This window comes from Gobio gobio (genome assembly GCF_949357685.1).
Source record: "Gobio gobio genome assembly, chromosome: 3".
NCBI lineage: Eukaryota > Metazoa > Chordata > Actinopteri > Cypriniformes > Gobionidae > Gobio > Gobio gobio.
This window is the reverse complement of record NC_137099.1, coordinates 58653797-58680389: the sequence shown is the minus strand read 5'-3', so window position 1 is coordinate 58680389 and position 26593 is coordinate 58653797. Positions and strand designations below refer to the sequence as shown.

The following is a 26593-nucleotide window of genomic DNA, read 5'->3' as shown; positions in this document are numbered from 1 at the left end:
AGATTTCTTCGTTCAAGTCAAGCGGGATAAAACAATATTACGCATGTACGGACTGTACAGAGATTTCTTTATCTCTGCAGGACATCTAATATTGTTAAATTAGCATCTGTTAATATGCTTAAGCTGAGCTCGGCGTTGTGCCTAGTCAGTGAGTGAGTTCGCTTTGAGCGATTTGTCTCACAGTTCGAACAAACGAACGAAAACGCGCGTGCATAATATTAATACCCAAAAATACACATGAATATGAATATTAATATTGCTCACAAAAACAAAGTTTGAAACTGCCCGCATTCTCCACCACTGTAGCAACAATGAGTTTTGGGGAATAATTAACTCAAATGGTATTAATATTCATGAGTCTATGAATATTATTTGCTTGTTGTACAGACAAAATTTACGTATAACGGAACCTTTAATCATTTAAAAGTAACCTTTATCCAAATTGATTTCTTCATCAATTATCAATCTTACAAACCTTAAGAAACATTGATCTGTTTGATCAGGACAAATAATATCTCTTATGTTTGTACGATCTGCACTACTGAAGTAGTACTACATGAAAATCAAGCTTAAATGGGTAGCTTAGATCTTACGCTTCAGTGACTTCGAATTTGTGAGCAAAACAATACAGATTCAATTTAATGCAATCATTGGGTTTTAATAAAACAACTACAGTTTACAAAGCTACGATTCATACGGGGAAATATGCATATATATGTAGGAGAAAACAAACAATATGGTACAAACAAGGAAACATGAAACTTAACGAGTAATAAAAAGGGAAGAAGAATTAACGAGAGAGAGAGAGAGAGAGAGAGAGAGAGAGAGAGAGAGAGAGAGAGAGAGACAGACAGACAGACAGAGAGGGAGAGACAGCTTCAGTCTTTTCCCAAGAGCCCACAAGAAATTCATATAAATTCATAATTCAGACAACGTTTTTCAAGCAGTTTGATTGTGAAATAGAATACTTGCATTACTACGGCTTCTTGTGTAAGTGTCTGAGTTCGAATCGTCGGGGAAGTTCGCTAAGGATTTGTGAGTCCCAGGTGAACTTCTTTGAAGTTTAGGAAAGTCACTCAAGAAGTCTGCCGGTTTCTCTCTCCGTGCGGAGAGGCCTTCTCTCAGGGTTGGGAAGACCAGGGTCTTCCCCTCCATGGCTAAATGCCAAGAGGTCCGTTCCTTGTGGTGGCGAGAATGCAAAGAGCTGATGGTCGGTTCCAGTTTTTATAGAGGGGAAGGCCGACGCCTTCAACGCTCTTGCGGCTACATGATGTGGTTTGGATCTAATCAGCGTAACACACAGGCCCTTTGTTTAAGCATGATTTGATTAGACAAGTCACGAGGGCTGTGAGGTGTTCAGACTTTGGTCTATCCTGCCACATGACTGATTGAATCATTACTGTTACAAATGTTAAGTTAATCATTAATAACTATTGTGTCCATGCTTAACTAATGCATAATTGTGAACAAGCAAATCATTAATTACTAGTTTAACTAATGCATAATTACGGACCCTTTAAATGTAAAGTTAATCATTAATTACTAGTGTGTTCGTGCTTAACTAATGCTTAGTTGTGAACAAGTTAACCCTTAATTAATGCTTAACTAATGCATTATTCTGGACCCTTAAAATAAAGTGTTACCGTTAAGTCAATGGAAAGGCGCGTTGACGCACATCTGGAGGTCCCGCGGCACGGAAAGCGCGTTTCGCGCGGCGCGAAGGACATCCGCCTCATTACACGCGAATGGTGCTTTTGTGCATTCACGCGTTTGAAGCGAATTCGCGTCTGACGCCCGAGTTGAAAAATGTGAACTTTGCCGTCATTTCTTGCCAAGTTAACCAATCAAGAGCCTGCTCGCTGCGGTCATGTGGTAAAGTGACGTCATGAGAAACCCTGCATAAATTAAAACTAGTACTATTGTGTCACAAAATGTAGTTTTAAGACTTTTTCAGGTGAGAATATAGTTGTTTAAAGCTCAAATCTGTGGTTTATTTATAAAGAGAGCGCCTATTTAAAAAAATAATCTTGTGTTTTTGGAGTTGTGAGATCCAGGCGATCACCGGGCAATCACTGCTCATAACCCCGGCGAGAGCAGCCTTTCCTCGGCTAGTCCTTTATGGAAAGCCAAGAGGGCCAAAAACACGTGAATTTTAACACGTAATTTACGTGTATTTGAACGTGAAATACATGTTAAATACGTGTGACGAATCAGCGCGTATTTCATGCGTAAAATACACGTAATATATGCGTTAAAATTCAGTTTGAAGGGGTCAGTGTCATTGGCTGCTGAAGACTTGGGTCTAACCATTTCTGTGAGCTTAGATGGGTGTCCCATTCATAGACTAGGCTACCACCATTTAACATGCTATAGATCAGCCTATTTATTTTGTCCTTTTTTTTGTTTCTTTGTTGGTATGGAAAATGTAGCCTAGATAAAAAATAAAATTGCTATAATATATATACAAATAAAATGCCTTTTTGTGAATAAACACATTAGTGACATTCTAGCTTTAACATCAAAGTTGTGGGGAAATCAGTTAGAGATTGGACACTCATCAGACAAACAGTAATTAGGTACACAGGATGTACACATATTATCCATTTACATGATTTTTTAAAGACTTATAGGGTGGGTTACCAACAAGGATTACTTTTAAATCTAGATTAAATCTAGGTTTATCTAATAATTGTATTGCACCAAACTTTAAACCTTGTTTAAAAATAAGCAGGTTTACATTTAAACCATCATTTTGAACATGGATTTAATTTATATTTAAGATGGATTAACTTTAATCATGTAGCTCATTAACTTTAAACTCAGATTTAAATCTCAATTATGGATTCATTTAAAAGATTAAAAATGTGAGGAGGTTTAAATAAAATAAGTGCACCTATAATTAAACTATGCAGATGATTGAACAGAGATAGAAACAGTGTGTGTGTCGTCAGGTCTCCCCACTGAGCAAATTAACAGAGCTTTAGATGTTGATGTTGATGTTTCATTTGAAGTCACCGTTCTTGGTCTCTTGGTTCCCGTAGTTGTGTTTGTCTTTTTTTGGCTGCTGTATGTGTGTGTGAAACACAACAGTTGTGGCTGAGAAAGCAAAGATAAAGTGACTTCAGGTGTTGTCAGCTCCTTGTTGATGACTAAATCATCAGAAAGCAAGCAGCTAATGTTGTTTGTTAAAGGGGTGGTAAAACACATTCTTTTGAAGGCTTGACTGTGTTTGTGGGGTGCACTGTAACATGTGTTCATGCTTCGTTTTAAAAAAAATTGCCTTATTTTTCATATATTTGACCTTTATTCTACACTGCTCTGTCCCTCCTTGTAAAACGGTCTGATGCTGTCCGGGTTGTATGAAGCCAGTCCCTCAAAAATACGCAGTGGGCTCTGATTGGTTAGCTGGCCCAGTGTGTTGTGATTCGCTAAACGCCTAGTGCACGTATGTCGGAAACGTCACGCCCCTTACCGGAGGCTGTGCTTTGGTCAGTGTTAGAAACAACGGCGTCAATAAAACCATACCAATCTGAGCCCGAATCAGACCCAGAACATTTGAGTGAAGATGATCGAGCAGAACCTGTTCAGTCCTCAAGAGTAAAGACTGCGGATCTATAGTGATCGCTACTGAATGGCATTTTAACTTTTGTATTTTTAGAACGATTATAGCCAAATATCTGTCGCAAGAACTAACCCAAAACAAACACTAAGCACTGGCTTTAACTAGTAAGTTAGCCAAATCACCCAAGTGCAGCGCGCGCGTCGTGCATCCACGCACCGGCAGTGTTTTTTTCACGCAGCTGACGTTGTGCAAATCTGGCATTGAAATTGCGAAGACGGTGGATGTTTTCCTCTGTTTGATGTGCTGCAGGGAGCCCTGCGCGCGCCTGTTCCCCGCTGACTCAAACACACGTGCATATAACATGCTGTATGTTAAACGCTCTGCAACGCACCCCCGTCCCAAGGAAGGCTGAACAGAGCAAGTACCCCAGACCTGCAATCCGGATGAAAATAACAGCGTTTCCTCGGCATCGCGGCAACAACACTCCAGCCTACTATACCACAACAGCGCCGCGATACAAAATGGCCTCACCCCCCTTATTTAATATTCTCGGAGGAGGGGTTTATGTAAATATTGAGCCTGTTGATGTCACAAAACCCTGGAGGAATGTCTGTAGTCGCCTGCTGGCCGTTTGCTGTAGTTCTTAGAAACTGATTTCTTTAAAAGCAAATATCTCCCTTTGCTTTAAACTTTGAACGTTGTAACTTTGCAGATGTTGTTTATGCTCAAGCAGCAACATTACACTTTAGCTGAAGTTAGAATAGTGAAATCGTGGTTTACCACCCCTTTGAGTTTTGTGTGCTTGTTTGGAACAATAGTCACTTGTTTATAACCACTTTAAACTTGTGAATCAACTGCATTGGCACCAATAACGTTACAATGAATATTTATCCTGAAAGATGTTAAAACAGTATGTGCAAACAATGTTTTCAGCAAATATTTCATATAGTCACACACAGACATCAAGATTATGCCTATGCTTCACAATAACGGTGACAATCATGATCGAGGTTTGTTCTATGAAGCTACCCATCATGCATTTTGTTTTGATTGTCACCGTTGTTGTGAATCATATGCAAAATCTTGATGTCTGTGTGTGACTATAAGAAATGTTTTCTCAAAACAATGTGCACATTCTTTTTTATCATCTTTCAGGATAAGTGATTATTTTATTGCTATTGGTGCCGATACAGTGGATTCACAAGTTTATTGAGGCTATAAACAAATGATTATTTGCCAAAAAAGATCACAAAACTCAAAGCACAAAATCCAATTCTAGACTTCTGAGGATTTAGTCATCAAGGAGCTGACAACACCTGAATTGACTTTATCTTTGCTTTCTCAGCCACAACTATTTTGTTTCACACACACACAGTTATAACATCCAAAGGAAAGCGATCACAAAAACGGGGACCAAGAGCCCAACTAAAGCAAACGCTTCCCACCACAATGGTGACTTCAAATTAAACATAAACATCAACATCTAAAGCTTTGTTAATTCTCAGTAAGAGCTTCTGTAGACGTCTGACAGAAATAGTCAAAGTGTGTCTTATGTCTGTGATTAAGGGCAGCACCAGTGTCTCAGTGGGAAACACTGTCTCCTCACAGCAAGAAGATCCTGGATTGAATCCCACGATTCTCTCACAATCCAAAGATAGGTAAAGGTAAAATTTTGTACTCTTTTTTTTTTTTTGACAGTGTACAGATTCATTACAGAGAAAATGACAATTACAAGTCATCAATTCCAATATGTGTCTGATTTTTAACAGTACTTAAGTATTTTACTCATACTAAATATATTCTCAAAGATGCACTATTGTTCAACACCTGAGAGACATACTAGTGAAAATAAGAAACTTCTTCTAAAACTAAGGGATACATATTATTTTGCAAGAGTATTAGAAAAGGAAGAACAAACTGAAAACATATCTGTTAAAATTCCTCTATGGATATATTCCAAACAGAATTTTGTAACAAGTCAAAAAAAATCGAAAATCTTTTTAACCTTCGGGGGAGCAGGGACAGGATTTTAAAGGAACCTCAACATTGCCAAAGGCTACAGCGCTGAAAATCACCAAAAATGCTTAAAAGCTTTGTAAATCAATCAATTTATTACATTATTATTGGGGGGGGGGGGGGGGGGGGGTGCACTGGCCCAAAAAAGACAGTGTCTAATAGATGCTGGAAATCAAAATGTTTAGTAGACAATGTAGAATTACTGACTTGCTATAATTAATAATACAAAATTATAATTTATCAAAAGATTACTATAAGATTACTAGATTACTATATGTACCACTATATGAAGATCATATCTTTATCTAGGGCTGGGCGATATATATCGTGAGATTGTTATGCGCTTCTCATCAGTAAAGCCGGTTAATTGATTAGTAGTAAATCGCCTTCACCTGCTTTCAGATGGAGCGGCATTTACTACAAAGCTAAAACTCCAGTGTTAAATTAAGGAAGAAGTTAGAGAAGTTAATGAGATAATTAAGTGATTAATTTAGTGATGATTGAGCATTATTGAAGACACCTGATGTTAACAAGCAGAATCTCTGAAGGAGAAAATCTCAAATTGTAAGCCACCGTTATGGGGATGGGTGTGTGCATTAGTTGGGCTCTTGACCCTTATATTATTAACTTTAGATTTTGTTTGTCTGCTGTTATTGATTTATAACAGTCAAATTAACAAAGAAAAGTGTGATAGTGTTGGCTATGTTTTGACATAATCATTCTATGATCAGAAAAATGAAACATTTTGAGATAGTTTGGTTTAACTTGTTAGCAGCAGCTTTGTGATTATACAGCAGGTGATTATCATTTTTCTTATAAGCCAAAAGATTTAATAAACATTGTTCTGATCAAAAGACTTTCAAATTAATTTATTTAGAAACACAGACATCAATAATCAGCCTGTGAGTCTCAACAATGGTGACAATAATAAAGCATGTTGCAGTGGCTACCACCAATCACAAGTCATTAATGGCTCCCATCATGCATTGCGGTATGAATAAATTATGATCTGAATTGTCTATGTAATTTTCTTTTCCTAATTGAATATTCCGCTCGTCACCATTGTTGAGATGCATAGACTGAATCTTGACATCTGTGTGTGCCTAATAGAAAGACTTTTTTTTTTAAACAACTTTTAAGAAATCCTTTATATTATATCTAAAACTTTGTATATTTATGCAGAATCACAGTTTTGCTGTAAACAGCAACATAAATCAAAACCATAGTTCAAATGATGATTGTTATAATATAACCAACAGATCACTTTTTATCTTTGTTCTTCTGGTAGTTATAACTCAGATACAGCAGCCAGACAAAATCTAAAGTGAATAACATAAGGGTCAAGAGCCCAACTAAAGCAAACACCCATCCCCATAACGGTGGCTTACAATTTGAGATTTTCTCCTTCAGAGATTCTGCTTGTTATCATCAGGTGTCTTCAATAATGATCAATAATCACTAAATTAATCACTTAATTATCTCATTACCTTCAACACTCTTGAGTGGACTCATATACACTCCCAGGAGTGTTAATTTAACACTGGAGTTTTTGCTGTGTACAAAGAGCCGTAGTTAACTGACAAGCTGAGCCATATCGCATTAATTATCGCTGGCGATACGTCCGCGATATTAATGCGATATGGCTCAGCTTGTCAGTTAACTACGGCTCTTTGTAGTAAATGCCGCTCCATCTGAAAGCAGGTGAAGGCGATTTACTACTAATCAATTAACCGGCTTTACTGATGAGATGCGCATAACAATCTCACGATATATATCGCCCAGCCCTATCTTTATCATCAAGTAAGAAAATATCATCTGATAACATTTTCTCTTGCGTTTCTTGCCATAACAAACACAGTTACAGCAGCCAGAGAAAAACTAATGTTAAAAGTAGTGATGTTACGCCTGATACTGAGGCTTCGAAGCATGTACGTGTGTGCGTTAATATATCAAGCCTTTGAGAGCACATATTGGCACTGTCACAGTACTGACAATTTTTCAGCACCATTTTTGCATTGACCAGCAGGTGACTCTAGTGTGCATTTGAAGCATCAAGAAATGAACCACTTTGCAACACATCTGGCTGGAACACTTCAAAGCTTCACAAAGCTTCATTTCACCACTACTTATCAAAAGGTCAAGTCAAACTACCCAACTAAAGCAAACACTGATCACCATAACTATGACGTCAGACAAAACTATTATTTTCAATAAAACATCATCATCTAAACCTCTGTTAATTCTCAATAAGAGCTTCTGTAGACGTAGTTGGAGTCCAACATCTTCCTGACGTCACATTGACGTACTGTGCCTGCTGAGTACATAGTAAACATTCAGAAAATAAGCCAATAGAGACACAGTGTTACATTACCAGGAGAGACGGTCACTGGTGTGACAGATGTAGAGATGGTGTTAACACTGGCAGTGTCTGAAAGTTTGCAGGAATAGTGATTAATGAAAAGAAATACAAATATCATGAATGTGCAGAAAGAGCTCATGTGAATATAATTACCTGCACAGTATGCAAAACTGCAGCCAGTTGGTGTAACCAGCTCATAGACATAATAATTGTCTGGACAGGCTTTGACTTTAATGGGATAAGACCCGATATAGCAGCAGTAACTGTAAGCGTGACCGCAGACATCTCGAGTGACGACTCCATCCGTTACTGTTGGGTGTCCTCCACGTATCCACAGTCCGATATCAGTGGTACAGTGACCCCTTGGGACACACGTGTCTGGGATATGAGCGCTGATGTTGTTAATGAAGAGACGATACCAGCCGCTCCAGGAGACAGACGTGTCACACATGCCGCCACTTGTATTATTGATGGATCTCCATGGATTGTCCAGCACAGTGTAGTTGTAGCAGGGGTCTGCAGAGATAAACTTTAAAATATTATTATGAAGTCATACTCTCAATATAAATGTATTTACAAAATACAATTCCAAATGCATGTTCACAATTTTTTCATGCTTTTACATTTCCTGCAATTCTAAATTGTCACATATTTGTAAATCACCCTAAATGTGTGTGCACTGAAAATAAAAAAAATAAAAAATAAAATACGGAAAATAATACATTTTTTTACTGTCATTTTATTTTATTTTATTTTACATTGTACTCAAAACTCTGTAAACTTACAAACAGCATCTGTAAATTAAAAAATATTGTTATTTTCAGAGGTGGGTAGTCCAGGGTTCAGAAAGTAAAAATCCTGCCATATTTTTATTCCACTCATGAACTCATTCTACGGCCATGTCCGGAATAAAGAGTAGCCTATCCATGTCACACAGTAAGATTTAAGATTTTGGCCGTATACCTGTCCAAGTCACAGACAGTGTCAACGTCAGTAGACTATACTTATTGTATTTCGACCACAAGGTGTCACTGTGGCTTCAACGCTTCACCCTCGCCTACTCTGAGCTCGATTACTATGTCTGAGGTAAACCACGCCCTCCTCATTACCCTACACACAAATAAATATAGAAATACATAAATGCAGAAATTAATAAATGTGGAAATAAATAAAATAATCAATAAATAAATACAAATACATATATACATAAGGAAATAAATGTATAAATAATAATTTTGTATCATTTATTTGTATATTAATTTATGTATTTATTCATTTTTGGCAGTTTTGGAATTCCATACATTTGATGGTGGCTCAGTGATGATAAGAATATAATCATCATGTTATGTCTGACTTTTATAATAGTGACATTTTTATTTAATTTTCATTTTGATTATTGTTGTGATTCTCAGTTTAATCAGAAATGATCAGAATGCATTGAACACAAAGCCCATTAATTTCTGGTGAAATTAACTCACACTCAAACATCCAGAATCAGGCTATGAATCTCAACAATGGTGACAGGTTTCTATGCCGCAATGTATTCTGGGAGCAACAGATTGAGTTTGATGATGCACCCAGAATGCATTGCGGCATGAAGTATATCACCGTTGACTTTTACTGCAGTATCTCATGCTGAAAATCACATAGTTACAATAATAAATGCTTCTCGGAGATTGTCACCACATGATGATTACTGATGATTAATCTGTATCATCAACAATACTCAAAAAAAAGTAACTGGCTAAAGTCAGTTGTAGTTCTTGTGTTTCTCTGTCCTTCAGTGATTCTGCTCATTATCATCAGGTGTCTTCAATAATGCTCAATCATCATTTAATTATCTCATTAACTCCATTAACATAAACTGATTCAGTGTTACATTTAACAGTCTGTAGTGTGCACACTGAGCAGTTTTCATTTAATCTGGGCTAACCCATGTGAGACCTCCATGGAAACTGAGGGCAAAACTGTCTGTTAGAGCCCAGGTCAAACCCATCTGGCTCCTCATGGTGGCCGGAGCAGGAGGGACTGCTCCATGTATGGATCTGATAACTTTTTTTTCAACAATTTTTGACTAAATATCAGAGGTGGAAAGTCCAGGTTCAGAATATAAAAAATTCCTGATCTGTATTTTGTTCCAAACTCTTGGATTTGCTAATAGCACACAGTAAAATCATGCAGTGTAAAATTAACACTTAAATTGTTAATTTTAACAATATTCCGGATTCATATATGGTCCCAATCTAAATAGTGTAAAAAGTACACCGTTTGTAGTGTTGAATTTACAGTGTTAATATAGCACCCTACAGTGTAGAAAAATTACACTGTGAGTGTAAAGTGTTACACTTACAATTGATGTTCAAGTTTTACACTATGGGGTGTTTAACACCCCTGGTGATGATTTAATTCCACTATAAGTGTTATTAATAAAATATTCGGTTCGGTGCCAAAAAACTTTGACACTATATTTTACACTATTACACAGCAAAATCCCCAGTGTTAAATTAACACTACTCAGTGTACATATGTGTCCACACTACAGGGTGTTAAAAGTAACACTTAAGAAGTGTTAAAGTTAATGAGATAATTAAGTGATTAATTAAGTTATGATTGACCATTAGTGATGAGAAACACAAGAACTACAACTTCAGCCACAGCTTTAGATTAAATCAACTGAAGATAAAAGAAGACATTAAATCTCTGAAGATCTCAGCAGAGGAGGATTAAACAACTCCACAAACAGCATTACCAGCTTCACACATTACTAACCAGACTGACTTTATTTCTGTCAGATGTCTACAGAAGCTCTTATTGAGAATTACTTTTTTGTTTATTTTGTGTTGAAACTTTTTTGTGTTGAAACCATCATGGTGATCAGTGTTTTCTTTAGTTGGGCAGTTTGATGACATTTTAAAGTTAGTGTTTCTCTGGCTGCTGTAACTGAGTTTGCAATGGCAAGAAAAGCAAGAGTAAACACAATCAGATGCTGTCGACTGCTCAGTGATAAGAATATGATCATTGTATAGTGATTTAAATCACTGATTAACTTTGTTTTTACTGTGATTTCAGGAAAGATCCAGATCGGTTTTATTCAATAAAGCTGAAAATGTTTAAAAGCAGATTGTACACTTATCACTTCTAACTCCTGCGAAAGTAACTCACACACAGACATCAAGAATCAGCCTATGAATCTCAACAATGGTGACATGCTTCATGCTGCAATGCATTCTGGGAGCCATGGATGAGTTTTGCATGATGCACCCAGAATGCATTGCAGCATGAAGCATGTCACCATTGTTGAGATTCATAGGCTGATTCTTGATGTCTATGTGTGAGTAAACGTTGCAGGAGTTAGAAGTGCTTATTGTGTAATGTCTTATTAAACCGGAAAACAAGACTTATGTAACTTTTAAACATTGATCAGTTTCTCTGATGAAAACGCTGCTGGATCTCCTGCTGTAGAGTCACACGGCTACATCATTACATAACATATCAATTTTCTCTTGCTGTTCTCACCGTAACAAACAGTTACAGCAGACAGAAAGAAAAAATGCTGACAAGTCAAGGGTCAAGAGCCCAACTAAAGCAACACTGATCACCATAATGGTGGCGTCAAACAAAACTATTATTTTCAATAAATCATCAACATCTTAACCTCAATAAGAGCTTCTGTAGACGTCTGACAGAAATAAAGTCAGTCTGGTTAGTAATGTGTGAAGCTGGTAATGCTGTTTGTGGAGTTGTTTAATCCTCCTCTGCTGAGATCTTCAGAGATTTAATGTCTTCTTTTATCTTCAGTCGATTGCATCTAAAGCTGTGGCTGAAGTCAGTTGTAGTTCTTGTGTTTCTCATCACTAATGGTCAATCATAACTTAATTAATCACTTAATTATCTCATTAACTTTAACACTTCTTAAGTGTTACTTTTAACACCCTGTAGTGTGGACACATATGTACACTGAGGAGTGTTAATTTAACACTGGGGATTTTGCTGTGTATATGGTGTTAATGTACAAGATCCGACATAAAATCAAGAGTCTTCAGACGTATAAATCCAAAGTTTATTTAACAAGTGGACAAAGCGGCTACTTTAAAACATATCAGATGTGTAAATGTCAATTAGTCAATCACATTCTTGAAGTGTTGCACAGAAATACAATTTTGAAAAAGTTAATAAAACGCATAAAATCATCAAATTTGCCTGGACAAAAACAAATATAACAGGTAGATTTGAACAAGATTGCAGAAAGCTACTTGTCGACAGTTGTGTAGCATCCATGAATGCTGTTCCTCCCTGTCCCATCAGTGAGCAGGTGTGGCTGTGTGGTCTCTTCAATTCAATCAAGGTGTTCTGGTATGTTATTCCTTGCCTACAGATCATAGACAAAATAAAAAAAATTAAGTTTTCCACAATACAATCTTCACAACTGGCAATATTTTGAGGCAGACTAATTTTAACGTAGTGTGACAGAAATGTCCAAATGTACCTTTTTGAGGATGACAATATTTTTCAGCTTGATATGAGGACATCTTTCCAGGTCTCTTGCAGCCTCGTGGTGATGGTGGAATCAAATGAAGTAGGAGATGAATAGATGCAGGATTGTTGCGGATTCTAAATAACGTGAGATGGTGGTCCAGTGGGTTAAACCATGGAACTGATATGCAGAAGGTTGCTGGTTCAATCCCAGTGGTCACCACCAGTGTGCACCACTTGCACTTTACTCCATGTTGCTCCAGGGGGGTTGTCCCTGTAATAAGGTCCCTGTAAGTTGCTTTGGATAAAAGCGTCTGCCAAATGTATAAATGTAAATAACAAATGTGACAACTTCAGCAAAAAATGCATGAACGTGTATAGATAATCTTATTCTGAATTATAGTCGAACCTGAATCATTGGTTTCATCCTCTTTCACAGCAGATTCCGCAGTCAATCAGGTCCTTGAAGGTCTTGGAAGAAGCCTTTCCGGGAACTTAGCTGAGGTCTTCTCACTAAAAATCAAAACGAACACAAAAAAAAAATCACTAAACAGTTACATAGCATAATGACATGATAATAACTCTCAGGAACCATTCTGTTCAGATGATTGTGTAGTCACAGGGTAGCACCATTCACTCACAACTGGCATTAAAGGGTTAGTTCACCCAAAAATACAATTCTGTCACCCAAAAATAAAAATTGATACCTTCATGTCATTCGACACCCGTAAGACCTTTGTTCATCTTCGGAACACAAATGACGATATTTTCATTGAAATCCGATGGCTTAGAAAGGCCTCCATTGGCAGCAAGACATTTCCTCTCTCAAGACCCATAAAAGCTACTAAAGACTTTGTTACAAAGTCCATCTCACTACAGTGGTTCTACAATAATTTTATGAAGCGAAGAGAATAGTTTTTGTGCACAAGCAAGAAATCAAAATAGCGACTTTATTCAACTTTATTCTGGGCCTCTGACGTGAACTCGTGAAGCACCACGACGCATGCGCGAGAATATGACGTCGAGCACAGTTCGGGCATCCAGGAAATGCACACTTTAGCACCATGTTGAGAACTACACCAGGACCTAAAGCGCGATCAATGTAGAATTCAACAGCTTAGATATAGCGCGTCTTCCTCTGCTTGTAAACAAAGCTCCTCGCCTTCCGGGTGATGTGTCAGAACGCCGGCTCTACTCTCGCGCATGCGTCGTGGTGCTTCGTGAGTTCACGTCTGAGGCACAGAATAAAGTTGAATAAAGTCGCTATTTTGATTTTTTGTTTGCTCACAAAAACTATTCTCGTCGCTTCATAAAATTATTGTAGAACCATTGTAGTGAGATGGACGACGTCTTTAGTGCCTTATATGGGTCTTGTGAGTGCAAAATACATTGCTGCCAATGAAGGCCTCACTGAGCCTTCGGATTTCAACAAAAATATCTTCATTTGTGTTCTGAAGATGAACGGAGGTCTTACGGGTGTCGAAAGACATGAGGGTAAGTAATTAATGACAGAATTTTCATTTTTGGGTGAACTAACCCTTTAACATTCATCTTGGGTGACGCACAAGTGAACTCGATGTACAGGTGTAAATGCACCCAAGAAGGTCTAGGTCAAATTCTTTTATTAAAGGGATAGTTCACCCAAAAAAGAAAATTCTGTTATTTACTCACCCTTACGTCGTTCCAAACCCGCAGGACTTTCTTTTGTCTTTGAAACACAAATGAAGATATTTTTGATGAAATCTGAGAGCTTTCTGTCCCTCCATTGGCAGCTACACAACTACCACTTTGACGCTTCAAAAACATCATAAAGAGATTTTAAAACTAATCCAAATAAATCAATCTGTTTAGTCCAAATTAACTTTTTCTTATTATGTTCGTTGATTAATGTTTATATGCGAATAAAAGTCTACATTTCAAAATCAATTGAGTAGATTGAGTAAACCACTTCATTAATTTGGATTGGTTTTATGATCTCTTTATGAACTTTTTAAGCGTGCGTCTATGTGGTAATTGCATGGACTGTCATATTCATTTGAGTTTTGAAGATGAATAAAAAGTCTTCTCGGGTTTGGAATGACATGAGGGTGAGAAATTACAACAATTTTAAACTTTTTGCAGTTTAATATGATGACAGTGATTGTGTGTCATCATGAATCAAGACACACAATCACCCAAGACACGAAAATTCCAGATCTGAACAAAGATACCGTGTGGTTGCCCAGTTACGTTTTAATTGTACATGTTCATTTGTCATGTTTTAAAATTTGTACTGCACATAGAAAAATATATCATGACACTCACAATTCTAGATTCATCTTCAGTAGTCTGTTGCTTTCTTGAAGGGCTTCCATCACTCAGAAGAACATCAGACTCAGTTTCCCATCTTATGAGAGGAGCTTCCTTCACTTGACGCTGCAGGGGTCTGGGCCAATTCTATTGGAAAAGGATTTCAAAATAATATTTCCAAAATTCAGTTATGCAATACAATTTAATTTAGTAAAAAATAATTGTGATTACGCTTAATTTTGATTATGCTGAGAGCTGTCTATAAAACATGGGTGTCAAATTGTGAATTTATATTCACACCCTTCGTTTTTAGGATCAATTAAATGACTGTTAAATTTTAATAGCCAAAAAGCTTTGTTTACATGGAGACCTGAAACCATTTACATATTTATTTAATCTGATTATTAAATACATTTATATAATTTAAATGTGTAATGTTAGTAAGGTATCTTAAAATGAACTTGGTTATACATTACATTTTAAGACACGTTTAGAATTTATTTTACCATTAACTTATTAATGGCATTTATAATTAGAACAGAACATACAGATTCATATTATTAAAACACAAAGAGATAAATATTTAGGACATTTTTTATCACAAAATAACATGCAGATTGAATTGATAAACACTGATTTCAAGCTAAAGTAACTGTATGCTCTGCCAGTACGTAGGCAAATAACGTTACTTGTTAACTGAATTGGAAGACAAACGGATTTACAGATTAGCTTTAATTCACTTTCACATGATATCACATTCAGTGCTAAGAACAAGCAACGTGCATTTGATGTAATTCACACTTAAACATAGGGCGAATAAAAAGTTTAAACGCTTCCCCACCTCAGTCTGCAAAAAGCGCTACAAGACGCTTAAACACACTGTTAATAATGCGCATGCGTCACACAAACGGAATTCTTAACACGTTAATGTATAACACAGACACGTTTACCGTTTCAACAAAAGGACACAACATAATGCCACACTTAATGCTTACAAATCAAATATACAATTACCATTTGAAGAATTCTCTCATCTGCAGAAAAAGCCCAAATGTTGCTGCTTCAGAGCTTCTTCAACTTCACTGCCTGACTGACTCGTCGGAAAACCAGGCCTCCGTGTGACTGGAGGCGGGAATGCACACTTTCATAAAGTCTGTGAACAAACCAAAATGAAATAAGCTAAAAGTATATATAACAAATTGTAAACACATCCCAAAAAATATTTTAAACGTGAAATCACCTTCATCTAGGAAATCAAATAGGCATGAGAAAAGTTCACATTCTTCTGTATATCTCGGCATCTTCTCATGAACTTGACGAGCTTCCTTAATACTGACAAAAATGCACAGTTAATCATTTATAAATGTGTTCATCACTATATATAACTAAAAATGTTAACAAATGTACTTAATATTTCATTTTAGAAAGAAAAGCAATCCAACCCACCGTCTCAGTCGAATGAAGATAAAATGGCGTCGTCGTCTGGAGAGGCAGCAGTCGTCGAAGGGCGGAGTCAAAACTATTAGGCGCGTTTTTTTGCACTTTCAGTGTAAAAATAAATGTACACTATGTAGCACCCTCATAATTACACCGAAGAGGATTACGCTTTAACACTTGTTAATTTAACTCTTTGGGAATTAATCACTTTTAACATTGCAATTTTTACACTGCTGATTTTACTGTGCAGTTTTTCAGTCATGAGGTAGAATTAATGAGTGAAATCCGCTGACTGAGTTCATGAGTGGAATAAAAATATGGCAGGACTTTTACTTTCTGACCCCTGGACTACCCACCTCTGCTTATTACCAGCTTCACTTATTACTAACCAGATTGGCTTCATTTCTGTCAGACGAGAACACCCTGGTAAATACATATACGGGGCAAAATACTGGTAACATTAATTCAGGAAGAAACATGCCTTCCACCTCACAGGGACCGTCCACAGCAGCCCCTGTCTACAAGAGATGCAGAATGTGCACTCATACCATGCACTTGTATATCAGTTTCTACCGGGAGTGTGATTTCAGCCATTCTTCAGCCAATCAGATGTATTTTTTTAACCTAGCCAATCTTAACAGGTTAAACTGAACTCTATGACAAAGATCATGTGCCTTTAGTACAGAGAGGATGAATCAGATGTGTCGTTCCATCAACAGGCTCTGCTCTAAATGAAGCTGAATTTCTATTTTATAGTTCTTTATTGAAAAAACATATTCAGAACAACAGTGTTACTGACAGCCAGCCACAGAACGAGCTGATGTAATCGCTCTACATTTATCTTACATGACCTTTATGCACAGGCAAGGATACTGGTAAATTTATATATGTATTTAATATTAGTAAATATTTTACTCTTCTGACACAAGCCCACATCTATCCAATAGTAGATCTGTACATACATTAGAAACATTCTGAAAATAAGCCAATAGAGACAGAGTTACATTACCAGGAGAGACGGTCACTGGTTTGACAGATGTAGAGATGGTGTTAACGCTGCCAGTGTCTGAAAGTTTGGAGGAATAGTGATTAATGAACAGAAACACAAATATCATGAATGTGCAGAAAGAGCTCATGTGAATATAATTACCTGCACAGTATGCAAAATTGCAGTTAGTTGGTTTGACCAGCTCATAGACATAATAATTGTCTGGACAGGCTTTGACTTTAATGGGATAAGACCCGAAATGGCAGCAGTAACTGTAAGCGTGACCGCAGACATCTCGAGTGACGACTCCATCCGTTACTGTTGGGTGTCCACCACGGATCCACAGTGCGATATTAGTGGTACAGTGACCCCTTAGGACACACGTGTCTGGGATATGAGCGCTGATGTTGTTAATGAAGAGACGATACCAGCCGCTCCAGGAGACAGACTGGTCACACATGCCGCCACTTGTATTATTGATGGATCGCCATGGATTGTCCAGCACAGTGTAGTTGTAGCAGGGGTCTGCAGAGATAAACGTGAACATATTATTATGAAGTCATAGTCTCAATATAAATGTATTTACAAAATACAATTCCAAAATGCATGTTCACTATTTTTTTTTGTTATTTTATTTTTTAGGATTTTACATTTCCTGCAATTCCAAATTGTCACATTTGTAATGTGTGTACGCTGTAATTGTTTTTTTTGTTTTTTTTTAAATGGAAAATAACTAATTCGTTTACGCCCATTTTTATTTATTTTAAATTGTGCTCAAAACTCTGTAAAATTACAAACAATATCTGTTAATTTACAGTTCATTTAAGCTGTTATTTTAAGTATTATGACATTAATGGCAAATTACAGTAATTCTTTTTTATACAGTAATTATTTTTTATACAGAAAAAATACTGTATTAAGTAAGTACTAATAAGTACAGTTAATACTGTATTGTAAGCTTCCATTTTTTACCTATGTTTTATTCTGAAAGTCTTATAGTGACCATCATTTGTTAATATGTGTCAGGAGTTATGAATATGAAAACCGCATCGGTACTTTTGATTATAATATGAGCGTCAAAAGGCTGCCGCCTTTTACAGAGAAGTATTATTTATTCAATCTTTACCCAAAATGCGCAGATGTAATCATTATGAGCGCTGGATACTCTGATGTGTTGTGTTTTCAGTTCATACTGGCAGCCGGAGGGCGCTCTGTGCACATGTAGTCAATATGATACAGATGAAGAAGATATATACCATGTGACATTCCAGTGCTCGAAATCGCCCCCTATACCCTCATTCACTATTCCCTACATTGGTCCACTGATATAGTCCACTTGAGGGAGTGAATGAAAACGAGTGAATGAATTTGGACACTGAGTGAGCCGGAAAGGCTGCCGCTTTTGCAGTTTGTGCTTGCTGTTTATTTGAAACGTATCAAACCGGCAGCTCCAGTAATAATGAAAAGATTTATCTTGAACTCTGCCGTGGAAACTCCCATGTATAAACCTTAATCAAACTATTTAATAATCAATTAAAACAGAATTTATACCTGTATGCATGATATTGTGCTTGTAGACTTGGAATTTGCCTCTTTCCCCCATAATTAATGGACGGGACCAGACACCAGCTCATTCTCCATTACTCCACTAGTCCACTTAAAGGATTGAATGAAAATGAGTGAGCGAATTCTGACAATGAAGGTGCCGGAGGGGATGCCGTTTGGTTTGAGCTTTGCTTGTTTGTTGAAATAAAATAAAATGTAAAAAAATGCTTAAAGTGTTGTGATTGCTTTGTGTCACACGCAGTGTGTATACCGGCAAGAGTATTCCCGCAGAGAACAGCTGCTGCATCACCACGTCGTGCTTTTACGAAATATTATCTTCCATTGTTCTTCAAATTATAGAACTGAGAGAACAACAAAATGAAGAACTTTTCATACAACAAGACGTCCTATTCTCTAACGCAATAGTCAACAGCTTGTAAGTCAACAAGCTTAAAGTTAACTATAGCGCTCTCTACTTGTGTGGCACTGAACTTACTGGGAAATAATGTACAAGTAATAATAATAAAGTAACATTTATAAAAGCATTTATATAAAGCATTTATTTCAAAAACAATAACTATTTTTATGTAAAAAATTATATATAGCAGCCTATAATATTATATACTATATAGTAGTCTACTATATTGCATGGGTGTTGGAAGCAAAACAAAAATGTGGGTAGACATTCACAGAAAATGTTTACTGGAGTAACTGTTAGATGCCATTTACATTTAAGTACAAATATTTATCCTTGTCTACTAAACTTCTGATGGGGCAGACAAATTTACGGAAAACCCAGATTTATTTACAGCAACAATAGTGTAGGGGTAAAACGCATGGCAGAAAGATTTGATGCAAATTTTTGGGGTAACAGCTTAGGACCCAGGACCAGTAGTGAAAAATGAAGACCAAGAGTCAGGAGTCAGATTAATTAAAGAAAAATTTACTGAAGAATAGTTTGCAGTTTCATCAGCAGAAGCCAGCTCACGAGGAGTTCGTAGGCCGCTCTCCATCTAACAGTCTCCCCGCCTCCGTCTAACGTACATACAATTTTCTGAACAGTTATACTGTTTTCAAGGTCTAGCCACGTCATTACTGCCATGTGGAATGATTCTGATTGGTTCTAACAACATGCAATGTAAGCAACTTTCCACACGTAGACAGATAGGAGCATATATCACTAAAAATGCGTAGACTCGATGTCGCTCAGGCCTAGATTTAGATCACAGTGACCTCGGAGGTCATAGAAAAGACGCCTCCAGGTCTAGCATCGCCTGCCGAAAAGCCCATCTCCAATACTGGATCTGCACAGATCATGCAACGCACATACACACAATGCTCCAGAGAATAACAGTTTCCTCAAGGTTGAGAACATCTTAACTAACTGTCAACAAAGCACATTTTTCCAAAACATGCTGATACTACATTTAGTACAGAAGTTAATTTATTCTATTTAGTACACAGTAAAATCCCCAGTGTTAAATTAACACTGCTCAGAGTGTATTTGGTCCCACTCTAGATAGTGTTAAAGTAACACTGAATCAGTGTTAAAGTTAATGAGATAATTAAGAGATTAATTAAGTGATGATTGACCATTAGTGATGACACCTGATGATAATGAGCAAAATCACTGAAGAAAAGAGAAAAAAGAAAAACACAAGAACTACGACTGACTATAAAGAAGACATGAAATCTCTGAAGATCTCAGAAGAGGAGGATTAAACAACTCCACAAACAGCATTACCAGCTTCACACATTACTAACCAGACTGACTTTATTTCTGTCAGACGTCTACAGAAGCTCTTATTGAGAATAAACAGATTTTTTGTTTGATTTTGTTTTGAAAATTGTTAGTTTTTAAAGTGACCATCATGGTGATTAGTGTTTTCTTTAGTTGGGCAGTTTGATGACTTTTTAATGTTAGTGTTTGTCTGGCTGCAGTAACTGAGTTTGCTATAGCAAGAAAAGCAAGAGTAAACACAGTCAGATGCTCTCTGATGATAAGAATATGATCATTGTGTGGTGACTTAAGTCATCGATTTAATGACTGAGTATGAGCAATATACTATTAACTTTTTTTTATTGTGATTCTAGAAAAGATCCAGCAGTGTTTTAATCAGAAAAGCTGAATTAGTTTTGAAACAAATTGTACACTAATCGCTTCTAACTCCTGCGAGTTTAACTCACACACAGACATCAAGAATCTGCCTATGAATCTCAACAATGGTGACATGCTTCATGGCACAATGCATTCTGGGAGCCATAGATGAGTTTTGCGTGATGCACCCAGAATGCATTGCGATATGTCACCATTGTTGAGATTCATAGGCTGATTCTTAATGTCTATGTGTGAGTTAAACTAGCAGGAGCTAGAAGTGCTTATTGTGTGATGTGTTATTAAACCATTGTACAAAATTTATGTACAGATTTTTTAATCGTTTAATTTGTCTGACGAAAATACTTCTAGATCTTCTGCTGAAGAGTCGCAAGGCTACTATAATCAATAACTTTCAGGAGATCAGCAAATAAGGAACTATATGGTGATAACAACTGTATCATATACAACAAGCATCAAGTTTCTCTTGCCGTTCGATCCATACCAAGCAGTTACAGCAGCCAGAGAAATTAATGTTTACAAGTCAAGGGTCAAGATCCCAACTAAATCAAACACTGATCACCATAATGGTGACAACATTTATTTTCATTAAACATCAACATCTAAACCTCAGTAAGAGCTTCTGTAGACGTCTGACAGAAATAAAGTCAGTCTGGTTAGTAATGTGTGAAGCTGGTAATGCTGTTTGTGGAGTTGTTTAATCCTCCTCTGCTGAGATCTTCAGAGATTTCATGTCTTCTTTATAGTCAGTCATAGTGCTTGTGTTTTTCTTTTTTCTCTTTTCTTCAGTGATTTTGCTCATTATCATCAGGTGTCATCACTAATGGTCAATCATCACTTAATTAATCTCTTAATTATCTCATTAACTTTAACACTGCTCCAGTGTTATTTTAACTATCTGTGGAGTGGGACCAAATACACTCTGAGCAGTGTTAATTTAACACTGGGGATTTTGCTGTGTAAGAAAAGCATATAAAAGAGGTACATTTCTCGGAGTCCCCAAAGAGTCACGTAGACCTGTAACATATGTGACCCTACCCACTGAGCAAAGTTATGTCCAAAAGAGGCGTACGTTGAAAAGACGTCCACTGAGGAGCCAGAATGAAAGTTTTTATGACGTCTGTTTTTGACGTGTTCTGCACGTCCGATATAGACGTTCATGGAACCTCAAGGTTAAAAACTAGTTCAAATTGTGGACATATTTTCCATTTGTAATTGCAAAGCAACTCACAGACAGTGTGTGTTTGTCCAGAAATCATGAAAATAAAAGAAACTTAGCTCACACCTTTAGACACTTTAGACAACTTAGCATCTGTAATTCACACATCTTTGGATCGTGAGAGAATCGTGGGATTCAATCCAGGATCTTCTTGCTGTGAGGAGACAGTGTTTCCCACTGAGACACTGGTGCTGCCCTTAATCACAGACATAAGACACACTTTGACTATTTCTGTCAGACGTCTACAGAAGCTCTTACTGAGAATTAACAGAGCTTTAGATGTTGATATTTATGGTTCATTTGAATTCACCATTGTGGTGGGAAGCGTTTGATTTAGTTGGGCTCTTGGTCCCTGTACTTGAGTTAGCTATTCTTTGGCTGCTGTAACTGTGTGTGTGAAAAACAATAGTTGTGGCTGAGAAAGCAAAGATAAAGTGACATAAGGTGTTGTCAGCTCCTTATTGATGACTAAACTTTTGGAAAATGGGCCTCTGATTTTTTAAAAAAGTTTTGTGTGCTTGGTTAGCATATAATCATTTATTATAACCACTGTACTAAATTCCTTATATATATCTTCATATGGATAGCATTTCTATGTGTATTACGTAGTTGTGTACGTACTGCGCGTTGACGGCAGTTCTGTCATCGCGTCTTTGTTTACTTTCAGTTTCATTTCTGCCGCCGTCTTCTACCAGTGGTAAATGTGCGTGCATGAATGTAAGTTTATTCATCCTTGTATTTATCTGTTATGTCGCGATATATTAACCCTTTCATGTCGTGACAGTATATCTGATCGTTATGACTCTGTTCATATCGTGATTTAATGTGTTTGAGGCGAGTGATGCACAGTGTAATGCATGTGTATATGTTTAGCGCCTTTTAACGTGCTGTGGATCATATTAACGTGTATAGATGATGTATACTGAGGTAAATGTTTATGTTACAGTATGCAGACAGATTCTGATATATATTTTATTTGTTTATTGCAGACTAAACCACATTTGATCACTTCTGTTTCCTAATGGCTGTATGTTTGCCATGTAAATGGTCATCCTGACGAAATATAAAACAGTCAAACGATCTTCTGTTTCCTGTCACACTTCTTACCGGAGTTCCGTAGTGGACTGGCACTCCACCTAACTTCAGAAAATAGTAGTCCTTTACATTTGGTCCTTCGAGCCGGATGCTATAGCCACTACGGTGACATGGAGCCACAGACACCACGTTATTCACCAGATACCACGCATCCTGCTCAACTGCAAGCCAGAGCTCGTCAGATACCTTCGTATTTGCAGGCTTATGAGGTAGCCTTGCCCAAATCCCTTCTGCCAGTTTCTGGGCCTTACGAGCCATATCAGCAGCCAAAGACGGACCATGCAGCGGCATCGTTGACCCTCAGTGGGCAGGCCGAGCCTGCCTCGACTGGGGTACAGCCGACTAGGCACGAGTTATCATCTTTGCAGTATGGACCAGGTCCTGCCATAGTCAGTAGGGACGGTATAGACGCTGGGCTCAGTGGTCTAGTGGAGCAGCTAGATGTTATGAGATCTCCTTCCTCTTCCCGTTACACATCTCCAGTACCACATCACAGATACAACAGCCAGTCAGAGTGTGAGTCGTTAAGTAGTGGCACTGTTTCTCCCTTCGCTGGGCGAATGGAACAGGTTCAAGCTTACTCACCACCCATCGTTAGGCCAAAGGCTTCTGCAGTTCCAGCCATCCCGTTACTGGATTCGGAGCCACTCACTCCATGCCTTGGGGTACCCAGGGACGTCTCCCAGCGGTCAGGATGGAGGCAGACATCTCCGACTACAGCTCATATGGTGTACAGCACACCCACATCTCAACCCTTTATTCAGCTGCCAGCAGCGATCTATGTGAGGCAGACACCAGTGGCATGCAGTGCAACGTCCTCTTCTGCCTCCTACAACCTCATATCATCTTTGCCGCAAACCATCACATCAGTGAAGCTACCTATATCCACGACTGTACGCAATACTCCGGTGCCACCAGTCTACCAATTACAGATCCCTGCACATAGCCAGGTACAGTACCAACCAACACCTGCGCCAGATCTGTATCAGCCTTCACCCATGGGATATTATGCACCTCAGCCCCTTAGTCAGTATTCGGTGCAGAACTGGTATCCTTCTTCAGCGGCACACACTGGGCTGTTTCCGCCATCACATGCATATCCAGTATGCCAGCCAGCACCTGCGGCACCTGCACTTCAACCAGTCCCAGTCCCATCGCTGCCAAAACTTGTAAATGACAGTGAAAGAGAGTTCACAGATCTGAAGATAGCCCTCGACAATCTGCTGAACCCCCACACTGAGCTCACAGAACACTACAAATATCGTGTGCTGATGGAGCAGTTGGTTCTGGAAGAAGCTAGACTGATAGCTCAAGCGTGTCGTCACCATACTGTACCTTACACAGCAGCTATGGCAGCTCTGCAGCGCCAATATGGCCAACCACACCAGCTAGCACAAAGCGAAGTTGCGGCTCTAATGAACTCACCAGATATCAGGGCTGGAGATTCGAAAGCATTCCAGAACTTTGCTCTAAACGTTGATCTTCTGGTGGGTATGCTTACATCTCTGGAGGGACCACAAGGAAGAGAGCTTACCTGTACCGGTCATGTTGACAGGCTGCTTAGTAAACTCCCTAAACACTACAGGGATGGTTTCATAGAGCACCTCCAGTTACGGGGAAGACTGAGTACAGACAGTCTTAATCCATATAATTTGCATGACCTTGCGGAGTGGCTGAAGGTCAAGGCCGAGGCTCAACGGCTTTCATCGAAGATGGCTCAACGCTACCACACTGAGAAGGCTCCAGCGCCACGTAGGGAGCGTCCATCTATTATTAAGCCGCACACCCGGGCCATCTCTGTTTATCATGGTAGTAATCAGCCCAAGGAGGTTAAAGACGTACACCCTGTCATTACCGAGATTCTTCCACACCAGCAACCACTCAAGGGAACCAAGCGCCTGTGTTTATTCTGTCACAGCGAAGAGCACTACCTCTCTCAGTGCAGTAAGATTGTTGAATGCCCTCTTGAGCGACTTGTCAAGTGGATAAAGGAAGGTAAGAGATGCTGGAAATGCGGACGCACCAGCCACAATTGTAACGAGTGCACTTTGAAGAAACCATGTGGGGAATGTGGGGACGTACATCTCAGGGTTCTGCACCGCATAGCACAACAAGGCCCGAGCATCATGCTAGTGACAACATCAAGTGACCGCATCTACGTGACGCCACCTAGCCATACAGGACGTGTTTTCCTTAAGGTTACCCCCGTGCTGCTGTGGAAAGGCGAAAAGTCTATACCAACCTATGCTATCCTTGATGACGGTGCACAGCGTAGCATTATTCTCCCTGCGGCGGTCCAGCAGCTAGGACTAAAGGGCAAAAGGGAGGTTATGGCCCTTCGCACAATCCGCCATGATGTTACCCAGTTGGAGGGACAGTCAGTCCACTTTCAGCTCTCACCCCAGTCCAGACCGAAAGAGAGGTACAACCTGGCTGGTGTATTCTCTGCACCTCTCCTGACCTTGACTGAACAGACGTACCCTACCAAGAGGCTTCAGCGGAGCTACAGTCACCTAAAGGATATTCCTCTTCCATCATTCAGTAAGATTCAGCCCCTTCTCTTAATTGGATCCGATTACCCAAGTCTAATCACTGCAAAGGAGCCCATCAGATTAGGCCCAGATGGCGGCCCGGCAGCTGTACATACGCAGCTCGGTTGGGTTCTGCAGGGACCAGACGGGCTTCTTCCGCACCAAGTGTCACCTCAGCAATGTTTGCTTACTTCCCTTTCATCAGTGCGAGATCCTATTCTCCAACAGGTCGAACAGTTGTGGCAGTTGGACATCCTTCCTTACCGCAACGAGAAGCTGGTAGTGCGTTCCCGGCAGGACCAAATAGCCATGGAGCTACTGGAGAACAGAACTCAGCGAGTGGAAGTGGATGGAATCTGGCGTTATGCTACCCCCCTCATACGCACACCAAATGCACCACAATTGAAGGGTACCAGGGATTCAGTTTTACCCAATCTCAGGGGCACGGAGAAACGCTTGAGCAGAGATCCAGGAAAAGCTAAGGTTTATGAGGCTGAGATCCAGAAGCTCTTAGATGCAGGATATGTAGTCAAGGTCCCGCTAGAGGTTCTACATGCAGATAAGGAAACGTGGTTCATTCCACATCATCTTGTCCACCACAATGGTAAAGACAGACTTGTTTTCAACTGTTCCTTTGTCCATCAAGGTCTCTCCCTCAACCAGCAGCTCCTTCCTGGCCCTTGCCTTGGTGCTTCATTACTAGGAGTCCTAATTCGATTCCGACAGTATCCAGTCGCTATCAGCGGCGACATACGGGCAATGTTTCATCAAGTAAGACTCCTGCCAGAGGACAAACCTCTTCTGAGGTTCATTTGGCGAAACATGCGGAAAGGAGATCAGCCTGAAGTCTATCAGTGGGAAGTCTTGCCCTTCGGAACAACCTGCAGCCCATGCTGTGCAACCTTTGCGCTGCAGAAGCACGTCAGAGACCAGCAGGCCAGTGATGAAGGGGTGAGACAGTCC

General features: G+C 38.8%; 1 protein-coding gene across 1 annotated transcript in view; it reads right to left on the bottom strand.

Annotated features, from left to right (window-relative positions):
* LOC307122947 (adhesion G protein-coupled receptor E2-like) overlaps positions 1–26593 on the bottom strand; it is a 93769-nt gene that overhangs the window by 55058 nt on the left and 12118 nt on the right. Inside the window, exons 5-8 of the mRNA XM_079811290.1 lie at positions 17287–17649; positions 17146–17202; positions 8091–8453; positions 7950–8006 (exon numbers count right to left, since the gene is read on the bottom strand). Of these exons, the coding sequence (XP_079667416.1) occupies positions 7950–8006; positions 8091–8453; positions 17146–17202; positions 17287–17649 (840 nt within the window). The remainder of the gene's footprint in view (positions 1–7949; positions 8007–8090; positions 8454–17145; positions 17203–17286; positions 17650–26593) is intronic.